Here is a 12352-nt window from a genome sequence, read left to right as displayed (position 1 = left end):
GCTTGTTTAATTTGTATAATTATATTTTTGTTATTGATTTATTTATTAACAAATGTGCGTACTTAATTAATATAATTTTATTTAGTTGATAATTTGTTTATTTATATTATATTAATAGTATTTATTATTCAACTGAACCGATAAGATATTAAAAATGAAAAAAGTCAGGGAGGAATGTAAAATAATTCTTTTATATCATAAGAATATTGTTACTGTAACTTCTTCAAAATTATTTTCAGATTCAATTATTTTCTAAAATTTTAAATAAAATTCATTTTTGAATCAATTTTAATTTAGAGAATTTAACGAGAATTCAATTATTTAAGTACAAAAATAAATTATTTATTGAATAATTGAATGTTTCTTAAGATTTGATTCTCATAAAGAATTTTATTAACAAATTTTTAAATAATTGAATTTTTTGGCGAATTTAAATAAAATTTTTAAGAATAGTTACATTTTTCACAGAACTTGATTGAAATTGTATTAAAAATAATTAAAATTCTCCGATGAGTTTTATTATTTATGAAAATAATTGAATTTTTGGGAAAAACTTATAAAAAATTTGTAAATAATTGAATTCCTGGGAAATTTTTATTATTTATTAAAATAATTAAATGTTTGGGTACAATTGTATTAAAATTTTTTTTAAATAATTGATTTCTTTTGGATAGGAAAATTTTTGAAAATAATTGAAATTTTGACAAGAATTTTATTAAATTTTTTTGAAAATAATTGAATTTTGGAGAAGCATTTTATTAAATTTTTTGAAAATGATTGAATTTTGGAGAAGAATTTTATTAAATTTCTTGAAAATAATTGAATTTTGGAGAAGAATTTTATTATTTATAAAGATAATTGAAATTTTGACAAGAATTTTATTAAATTTTTTAAAAATAATTGAATTTTGGGGAAGAATTTTATTAAATTTTTTGAAAATAATTGAATTTTGGAGAAGAATTTTTTAAAATTTTTTTAAAATAATTGAACTTTGGAGAAGAATTTTATTAAATTTTTTAAAAATGATTGAACTTTGGAGAAGAAGTTTATTAAATTTTTTAAAAATGATTGAATTTTGGAGAAGAAGTTTATTAAATTTTTTAAAAATGATTGAATTTTGTAGAAGAATTTTATTAAATTTTTTGAAAATGATTGAATTTTGGAGAAGAATTTTATTTTTCGAGGAATTTTATTAAAAATTAAAATTGTATTCAAAATAATTGAAATTCTGAGATGTGTTTTAGTACTTAAGAAAATAATTGAATTTTTGAGAAGAAACTTATAACGTAAATAATTGAATTCCTGGAAAATTTTTATTATTTATTAAAATAATTAAATGTTTGGTTACAATTGTATTAAAATTTTTTTTTAAATAATTGATTTCTTTTGGGTAGGAAAATTTTTGAAAATAATTGAAATTTTGACAAGAATTTTATTAAATTTTTTGAAAATAATTGAAATTTTGACAAGAATTTTATTAAATTTTTTTGAAAATAATTGAATTTTGGAGAAGCATTTTATTAAATTTTTTGAAAATGATTGAATTTTGGAGAAGAATTTTATTAAATTTCTTGAAAATAATTGAATTTTGGAGAAGAATTTTATTATTTATAAAGATAATTGAAATTTTGACAAGAATTTTATTAAATTTTTTAAAAATAATTGAATTTTGGGGAAGAATTTTATTAAATTTTTTGAAAATAATTGAATTTTGGAGAAGAATTTTTTAAAATTTTTTTAAAATAATTGAACTTTGGAGAAGAATTTTATTAAATTTTTTAAAAATGATTGAACTTTGGAGAAGAAGTTTATTAAATTTTTTAAAAATGATTGAATTTTGGAGAAGAAGTTTATTAAATTTTTTAAAAATGATTGAATTTTGTAGAAGAATTTTATTAAATTTTTTGAAAATGATTGAATTTTGGAGAAGAATTTTATTTTTCGAGGAATTTTATTAAAAATTAAAATTGTATTCAAAATAATTGAAATTCTGAGATGTGTTTTAGTACTTAAGAAAATAATTGAATTTTTGAGAAGAAACTTATAACGTAAATAATTGAATTCCTGGAAAATTTTTATTATTTATTAAAATAATTAAATGTTTGGTTACAATTGTATTAAAATTTTTTTTTAAATAATTGATTTCTTTTGGGTAGGAAAATTTTTGAAAATAATTGAAATTTTGACAAGAATTTTATTAAATTTTTTGAAAATAATTGAATTTTGGAGAAGAATTTTATTAAATTTTTTGAAAATGATTGAATTTTGGAGAAGAATTTTATTAAATTTCTTGAAAATAATTGAATTTTGGAGAAGAATTTTATTATTTATAAAGATAATTGAAATTTTGACAAGAATTTTATTAAATTGTTTCAAAAATAATTGAATTTTTGAGAAGAATTTTATTATTTATAAAATTGATAATTTTATTTTTAAAAAAAGGTAGTGAGAAGTTAGCCGCGCGCTTTAGCGTGCGAATTGTTGCTAGTTAATAATTAATTACCTAATAAGTAATTAATAATTAATATTTACATTGTTAATAATAGAAATGAATTAATACAGAATGCTTAAGTAAAATTTTTATATTTATTAAAATGTTTTATTTAAATTATAAGTGTCGCAAGTTGAATAATTATAATAATAATATCGTACTTTTGAGAAAGAGGAAAAATTGTTGAATTTTTGAAACGAGAGTAATTAGGGAATGATGAAAATCTATAATCTCCAAGGTAATATCTCTCTATATTCACCGCTACTTTGAGTATGTTTCCGTCGCGTAGTTTTGGGTTGATGGAGGGTTAAGAGTATGGTGAAGGGGGTGGGAGAGGGGGGGGGGGGTGAATATTTCAACAGTTAGCTACGCAAACATTATGTTAATTAGTAAACCCGGACTACCAGTATCCAGCCTCTAGGACACGACAATGGCGTGGCTCATATATCACCGATAATAATATTACGGGATATGATTGCAACTCGCGTCTGCCAGTATCGCATGTATCATAAACGGATATGTATACGGGGTGTCTCCTACACTTGTCTCATTTTCGTGAATCCTATGTCCTCTGTACGCTTCACTGACGTTGACTGATGTGCATTTTCTCTCCAGATAAGCACTCTCTCTCTCTCTCCCTCTTCCCTCTTTTACTCCCCCCTCTCTCTCTCTCTCTCTTTCCCTCTTGATACAAATAGATACACATGTATAACATCCCCCCTCCCCATTATTCTTCTCTTTATGAAAATTTTACTTCTTCTATATTCTTCATTAAGCCACAAAAGAAAAAAATCCCAAAGATAAAGTGCATCAATCACTTTTATTATAGTTTAAACTTTAAATATTTTCCTAGACGTATTTTTTTATTTTTTCGTCGTAAAATAATAGTTTTTTGGTTATTTTCGAAGGAGAATTGCGATTATAGAGGATTTTTTTTTGGGAGTAGTGATGATAGTCGCAGTCGCTAAGGCACTTGGAAATTTTTGGAACAGTGTAGAAAGTCTGGGTTCGATGTTCGATTCCTCTTGCGAAAGTTTTTGGAAAAATTTATTTTTTCTTCGTTTGAAAACTTTTGTTTGAAAAGTTTCAATTTAAGTGCGGAAAAATTGTGGTTTAATAAAGTCAATCGATTATTAAGAGATTTAAAATAATTTTAACTGCTTTTAATTAATTTTAATGTAATTTGCATTACATTCAAAGATAAAATTCATAATTAGAAAATTTAATTTTTATTCAATATAATAATTATATTCTGTTCTATAGAGACGAAAAAGGTAAATAAAGAAATCTTGTTAAAAATTGGAATTACTGTTAATTCAAAAATAATTTTTAGTTGATGGCAAAGATAATTATGTCTTATAAATATTTTTATCAAAATTTTTGAAAATATTTGAATTCTTGGAAAGAAATTTATTACATTTCTTTAAATAATTGAATTCTTTTGAAGAATTTCTTTAAATTTTTTTAAAATAGTGCAATTTTTCAAATATATGTATTAATTGAAAATTTTGAACGTAATTGTATTCTACGAAACATTTCTTTTACATTTTAAAAATGAACTATTTTTTTAATAATTGTAATTAACAACTTTATAATTGTTGAATTTTGTTAAATGTATTTTGGAAATATTTAAATTCTTCTCAGATTTTTATTACAATCTTTGAAAATAATTGAATTCTTTCGAGAAATTCTTTAAAAATTGTACTGTAAATAATTGAATTCTTTCAAAGATTTTTAATAATTATTAATATAATTGAAATCTCTTGAAAAATTTTATTATAATTTTGTGAAAAATATTAAATAATTGAATTTCTGCGAAAAATTTTATTACATTTTTTAAAAATAATTTCGCTTTTTTAACTGAAAATTTTCAAACTAATTAAATTTTAACTTTTTACTTCAATTTTTAAATGAAATTATCAATTTTAAAAGTAATAGAATTTAAAAATATTTAATTCAAAATTTTGTTGAAAACTAAAAAAATTAAATTTTGGAGAAATTATAAATAATTGCAGAAATTCAATTATTTTCAAAAGTAATAAAATTCTTCTCAAAAAATTTAATTATGTTCAAAATTAAAAAAAAATTCTCGTCAAAATCCCAATTATCTTAGTAAATAACAAAATTCCTTCCTTAAAGTTGAATTATTTTAAAAAATGACAATAAAATTCTTGTCCTAATTTCAATTATTTTCAAAATCTAATATTTTAATAAAATTTTCCGAAAAGAATTCAATTATTAAAAAAAAATTTTATAAAATTGTAGGTACACAAACATTTAATTATTGTCAAAAATAGTAAAAATTCCACTGGAATTCAATTATTTACCATTTTTTTTAAAAAATTTCTTCGCAATAATCCAATTATTTTCATAAATTTTTAATAACTATAAATTGTTTAATTTAAAAAAAGTTTGAATTTCAAATTTTTGAATGTCTTAATTCCTGTGGAAAAATAATAATAATGAAATATTTATTCAAAAAAGATGTTTATTTAATAAATTTATTCAATAAATGAAATGAAATGAAATGAAATTAAATTCGTAAAAAATATGTAACAGAACATTTTTTTGAGTAAAATTTTTTCCTTTATTTTTTAGAAATTCAAAAAGTTTCAAGGTCAATTTCAATTAAAATTTTATAATTGACAAATAGAATTTATAAACATTTTTTCCCTTTATTTTTAAAAAACTTTGAATTGTGCTAAACTCTTAAAAAATAATTGTATTTTTTCAAAATTATTGCATTAGAAAATTTTTGAAAATAATTGAATTCTTTGGGGGATTTTCAAAAAAATCGTATTTAAAATAATTGAATTCTTATATAAAGAATTTTATCTCGATTTTATCAAAATTGTTTAAAATTAAAATATTTGAATTCTTTCAAAGAATTTTATTTTTAATATATTAGGTAATTGAATTCTTTGGAGAAACTTAACTAAAATTAAATTGAAAATAATTGAATTTTTGCGAAGGGTTTTATAATTCATAAAAATAATTGAATTTTTTCAAGGAACGTTATTATAATCTTAATTTAATTATTTTCAACACACTTGTGTTGAAAATAATTGAATTGTTATAAAGGAATTTATCAAAATTTTGAAAATAATTAAATTGTTTCAAAGAATATTATTAAAATTTTTAGCAAATAATGAATAATAATTAATTAGTTAATTTATGAACTTTTTAAAATCTGAAATTGTTAAAAAATGAAAGTTGACATTGGAAAATAAAGAATAGTATAAATGTAGTAATAAAAATTGAATACCGCGATTATAACATTTGTTAGTAATTAATAAATAAGTTAAAATAGAAATAGTAAATAATTAATAAGTAAAGTGTGATTAAATAGGTTATAAATAATAAGTAAGTAATGAACTAATTAATAAATAATATTTAAAAGGAAATAATAAATAAATAATTTGCTTTTTGGAAAGAAATTATTTTTTCTTGGATAAATTTTATGTGCAGATATTTTTTTTTGAATTTTGAGTTTGAAAATATTTTTCTTGGTTTTTTTTTCTGAGTATCGAAAATGTAATATTATACACTTGCTAATAGAAATTGATGAAGGGAAATCAACGATATGATAGGAGTTGAAAATGACAAAGTAATGTTATGACACATATCGGGGGAGGTGTATATAGAAAAGTTAATGTATTCAGAATATGTGTATGGTTATAAATTTTGTATAGATATATATATGTGTATTATGGAGAATGAAGAAGTAATTGGTTAAGAAGCCACGCGTGTTTAACGGTGGAACATACATAAGTGCCAGGCTGCCTGTAAGTAGGTGGCTGGATATCAGCGGCTATCAGAACCATTAGAGGCAATCAGAGACAATTGGTACCAGCCGGCCTGTCGCTTTGTGCTTATTATTGTGGCATGTGCGCGTAATCTGTTTCATCCTCTGGACGCTTACTATCATCGCAACTATTTTCTCCACTAGTGCGCTCGCCATATACAATTTGTCTCAACCGATATCCACCTATCTCTATATTTTCCCCGCACCTGTCCAATTTCGAAAAATAGTAATAGAATAGACACTGACAAATTTATTTATTTATTTATTTATTTATTTATTTTACTAATAATTTATTTACTTATTTAGGGTGACCGTTGTTTTTTTTCAATCTATTCTCGGTCATAAAGAAAAACTTTCAAAAATTATTTTGTAAAAATTTTAATAAAATTCTTTAAAACAATTTAATTATTTTCAAAATTTAGATAAATTTTGTTTATAACAATTCAATTATTTTCAATACAATTGCAATTACGTTTCTTGAAAAAGTACAATTATTTTTATGAATTATAAAACCCTTCGCAAAAATTCAATTATTTTCAATTTAATTTTAGTTAAGTTTCTCGAAGGAATTCAATTTATGTGAAATTTTTTCTAATTTAAAAAATATATAACATTTTAAATAACATTTTATAATTTTGAATCTGAAATAATTTAATTTTTACTTCGAATTTTCATAAAATTTTAAAAAATAATTTAATTGTTTTAAAGAATTTACCTAAAGTAGAATTTTTTAAATTTCCTATATATCTGAAATTATTCAAAAATTGAAGCTAATTTTTGAAAATAAAATATTTTGGAATTTACATACTTAATTTTAATAAATTAAATAGACAGCTTTCCTAGTTATTCATATACCTATATTATTTATAAAAATTAAAAGCGCAACTTTTATAAAATTAAATTATTTTTTGAAATTTTAAATAAAATTATTCGCAAAATTATTTAAAATAAATTCAAAAGCGGATTTGTTTGAATTTAATTAAAAAATCTGTGTTAGAAATTTTTTTTATTTACAAAGACACCGATTATATTTTTTATTCATTCGTTTCTTTATTTATAAACGGAATTTATTTATAAAGAATGAAATGATAAGAAAGAAACAACGTTATTTTATATTTACAAAGCGTTTAATTTTATTAGTTGGCGAAATAAAATTATTTATTTATTTTCAATATTACTTTTAATTCATTTAAGATGAAAAGTAGAAAAAGAATGAAACTTGTTTCATTATTTATGAACGAATTCGTAAATAAAATATTTGCGAATTTATAAAACCACGGATTTAATTTGTTGGCGCAAATTAAAATTTTCTTTCTTCACATTTTTTTATTTATTTATCAACGAGTTCGTAAATAAAATATTTTAATCAAGAATTTTTTTTATTTACAATGATAGAAATTTTATTTGCTCCCAATTTACATACTTGAAAATCTTTGTCCCGTAAATTTCTTAAATAAAAATAAAATAATAAATAAAGGAATAAAGAAATAATTTTTAAATATAAAAAATATTAGTCACGAATTTTTTTTCTTTTTATTTATTTATATTTTATAAACAAAAGTTCATAAATAAAAAATTGAGTCACGAATTATTTTATTTATGAAATCATAATTATCGATTTTATTTGTTGGCAAATTAAGATTATTTTCCTCTCATTTTTTACTTATTTATGAACAACAAGCTCGTAGATAATAAATTTAGTCGCACGAATTATTTTATTCATGAAACCATCGATTTTATTTTTCACAGATATTTATTTATTATTTTATTTATTTATTTATTTATTATTATATTTATTAATTATTTTATTTATTTACTTTTATTTATTAATTTTTCTCGAAGATATTTGTAGACGAATTCCTAAATAAAAAATATAACTTGCATTAAAACTTGGAGAATTATTGCAAAATTATATTTAACGTCAAAAATAAAATTTTAGTTCGTTGATAAATTAATTTACTTTTTTCTGTAACTAATTTAAATTGAAGTACATACAATTATAAACCAAATGGAATAATTTATTATTAAAAACAATCAGATAATTTTAATTCAAATGAAATAATGATTTTCGAAAAGCAGATAATTTTAACTCGTATGGAATAAATAAATTATTATTAAAAACATGTGCTTTAAAAATAAATATTAAATTGAGAATCAATTATTGTCAAAAACAGTTTAATAATTAATTTTTTGTCTTTATTGGAAAATATTTTTCATTTTGTTGAAAATAATTTTTTTCTTCGTAAAAAAGTAAGAAAATCGATTTTTTTGTTTGGTGCTAATATTGTGTTTTTTTTCAGGTAAAAATTTGGTTTCAAAATCGTCGGACAAAATGGAAAAAGCAAGATAACATTAGCAATGCCGAGGCGGCGGAACATAAAAATCAGAATAATCCAAAGACAACGTCGGTTAAATCGAAGCATTCGTCGATGAAAGAAGAATCACTCAGGACGTCAGTTGAATGCAGTTCGGATTCAAATAATTCACTATTAATCAGTGATGTATCAGTGTCTGATAGCGATCCAGCCAATCAAAGATTATCGTCGACAGTCTCAACTGGTCCAGAAAGATCCATGCAGTCAATCTACATATCCAGGAATTATGATTCGGATCTTCAATTAATCGGTGACAATCGTCTCAAAGACCAAACTGGTAACTTTCAAGTTTTAAACTTTAGAAAAACTTTAGAAAAATTAATAAATATAAAGCATGGAAAAAAATCAGAAAATGAAAAAAATACAAAAGAAATTGTGTTTTTGAAAACATTTTCAAAATTGAAAAAAATCAAAATATTTTGAAAAAAAAAATGAAAAAAAAACTCGAAAGAAATTCTGTTCTTGAAAATATTTTCAAAAAAACTCAAAATATTTTGAAAAAAAAATTTTTTTAAATTCGAAAGAAATTCCGTTTTTGAAAATATTTTCAAGAACGGAATTTTTTTTGTATATTTTTGTTGTTTAATTTCATAAAAACTTTAGAAAAAATAAATATCAGAATAAAAAAATCATAAAATGAAAAATATATAAAAGAAATTCCGTTCTTGAAAATATTTTCAAAAAAACTCAAAATATTTTGAAAGAAAAATAAAAGAAAGAATTCCGTTCTTGAAAATATTTTTAAAATTGAAAAACCTCAAAATATATTGAATTTTTTTTCAAAATATTTAGAGTTTTTTTTTATTACGGTTATATTAATTGAAATTGGATAATGAAATTAATAATGAATTTTCGAGAATTTGAGAATTGGATAATAATTAATGTCTAATTTATTTATGAATAAATAAACGAATACGTGCATATATAAATTAAAATAAATGTTTAATATTAAATTTAATAATATAATTATTATTGTAATGATATTTAATGCCTTTACACAATTCATTGCACCATATTTCGATTCTTTGCTTTTCGTTCGAATTGCTTTTAATGGCAATCATATACATAATTGAAATGTAAAATAATAAATTATAAAGGCAGTAAATTTGAAAGGGAGGGCTAATAAAGCTTCAAAATAATAAAATGAAAATAAAAAAATGCCATCAAGGAAAATTTATATTTAGTTTAGAATATTTTGTTTATTCGAATTTTTATTCAAATTTTTAATTAATAATTATTACAGATATTTTATTGAAATAGAAATTGGAAATTTTCCTTTTTTAATTTTTATTTCTCTAAATTTATTTTGTAATTTATTAAATTTCATTTGCTTTATTAATTTATTAAACTCCATAGTCAATTTATTTGGTAAATTTGGTTAGTAAATTTATTTTATAAATTTTGTTAAATAATAATTTTTTTTGTAAATTCGTTTTCAAAATTCTCTATTTGTTGAATAACATTATAAACATAATTTGCTAATTTTTTGTATCACCAAAAAATTATTTCTTATCAAAACATTAATTTATTGAGTGAATTGTTTTCGCAAATTTTTCCAGTTAGTTTATTTACTAAAATTATTTTGTTAATTTCATTAGTAAATTTTTCTAGTATCTATATATTATTTATTGAATTTATTTTTGTTTTCTTCTTCAGTAAATTTTGTTAGGAAATATATATTTAGTAAATTCGTTGAACTAAAATTGAAAAAAGAAATTTTAATCAAAAAATCGAAAAGTGCAAATATAGAAATTTACTTTTGTCGTTTTTTTTCGTATTTTTCATTACTTTTAAATATTTTTTTTTCTTTTTTTGGCGACAATTTCCATTAGGGTAATAAAAAAATCGTAATTCTTAAATTTGGAGCAATTAACATAGAAAATCGTCGTTTGTCATGAAACGCAAACAAAAGACTGAGCTCATCAATAACTCATTTCAGAAGTCGACTGTGCCAAATGCAGATTCTGCTTCTGATAAAGCGATGCCTCTTGATACAGTGAATTTCTCTTTGTAATCGAGATATTCCCGGAATGAAAATATTTTAAAATCGCATTTGTGTCTTTAAACGATTTTTATTTCTTTGCTTTCAATAAAATTTATATAATGATCTTAATATTTCAATTTGATTAAGAAAAACATAAAATACTTATTTTTAAATTCGAAATTCTTGAATCGAAGACAATTATCAATAATTTATTTAGTCAGGTCGATTAGTATATTTAGTTGCCAAATTTATTTTGGCAAATTATTTAACAAATTCATTTTTTAATTTATTTACTAAATCTTTGTAAATTTTTATTTACAGTAAAAGTTATTAATTAAATTTATTTCGTAAATTTATTTGTAAATTTATTTGTAAATTTATTTGTAAATTAATTTGTAAATTAATTTCGTAAATTTGTTTCTAAATTTATTCAGTAAAATTTGTAAATTTATTCAGTGAATTAATTTATAAATTTATTCAGTAAATTAATTTATAAATTTATTCAGTAAATTTTTTCGTTTCATTGAATTATTTCATCGAAATATTTATTGCAGTATAGAATTTAAAAATTCGCTATTATTATAAAAAAAGGAAAAACATTTTTTCTGACGAATAATATTTTTTCTAACAAATAACATTTTTTCTAACGAATAAAAAAAAATTTTTTTTCCAGGTGTCCTGAAGGAGTACGACGTGAAACGAGATCAAAAAATTGGTTCACGTGATTTGGTCGCAGGCAAAGGTGAATCAAGAACAACATCAACGACAGAAATTAAAGAATCAATAATTGATGATTCCGATTATGAGAATTCAGAGAAAAAAGTGTTGACAATATTGAAGGGCGAGAGGGAAAATTGTCCGACAATTCACGATTTGGATAATAAGAATATTAGTGGTCATCAATATCATCATGGGAATAAAATTGAAAGGCTGGAGAATAAAATTGAGCCAGTTGAATTTGCTGTTGCGCCGACAGTGGCACGTCTCGTATTGTCCGACAAGGAGCCGGAAGTTGTTGAAAATCATGAAAGAGATTTTGACGAAGAACCATCTTCGCCGCAGTCTGCACTTGAAATTGATGAGAGAGAAGAGAGAGTTATCAGTCCCGAGCTACCCAGCTAACTAGCAATCTGATTAGGAGTCACTCCTACTTTATTATAATTAAATAACATAAGCGCGCATATTTTCATAATCATTTTTTCCATTCCTTCGTGTAGTGTAATATAAAAAAAAATATATTATTAAGATAAAATATTAATATACGTCACCGGTAATCAGGTCACTAGTGGGTACTTGAATTTTTGTTTGTTTTTTTTCTTTTTGGCATTTTTTTCTTCTTCTTTAGTATTGAGAATATTTTTATTTCCTTTTGGTTTTTCATTTCGTAAGAATTTTTTCTTTTTGTTTTTTTCTTCTCGTTTCTTTTTTTCTCTTTTTGTTTTTCTCTTCCCGTTTCTTTTTTTCTCTTTTTCTATTTTCGTTTTGTCTCTTTTTTTCTCTTTTTGGTTTTTCCTTCTTCCTTCTTTTTTCTCTTTTTTGGATTTTTCTCTTTTTATTTTTTCTTTCTTTTCTTCTTATTTTTTTTTCTCCCTTTTTGTCCTTTTGATTTTTCTCTCTTCTATTTCGGAGAATTTTTTTTTTATTTCATCCTCTTGGTTTTTCACTCCTAGTCGATTTTTGCCTATTTTAATATATCT

General features: G+C 21.4%; 1 protein-coding gene across 1 annotated transcript in view; it reads left to right on the top strand.

Moving 5' to 3' along the window:
• Positions 1 to 12038, top strand: part of LOC122500348 — an 84448-nt gene extending 72410 nt beyond the window's left edge. The window contains exons 3-4 of the mRNA XM_043609244.1: positions 8597 to 8948; positions 11329 to 12038. Of these exons, the coding sequence (XP_043465179.1) occupies positions 8597 to 8948; positions 11329 to 11777 (801 nt within the window). The 3' untranslated portion in view covers positions 11778 to 12038. The remainder of the gene's footprint in view (positions 1 to 8596; positions 8949 to 11328) is intronic.
• Positions 12039 to 12352: the final 314 nt, after the last annotated feature.

This window comes from Leptopilina heterotoma, unplaced genomic scaffold (genome assembly GCF_015476425.1).
Source record: "Leptopilina heterotoma isolate Lh14 unplaced genomic scaffold, ASM1547642v1 Lhet_183, whole genome shotgun sequence".
Classification (NCBI taxonomy): domain Eukaryota; kingdom Metazoa; phylum Arthropoda; class Insecta; order Hymenoptera; family Figitidae; genus Leptopilina; species Leptopilina heterotoma.
Note: the sequence above shows the minus strand (reverse complement) of the source record. Positions and strands in the feature narration are given on the sequence as shown.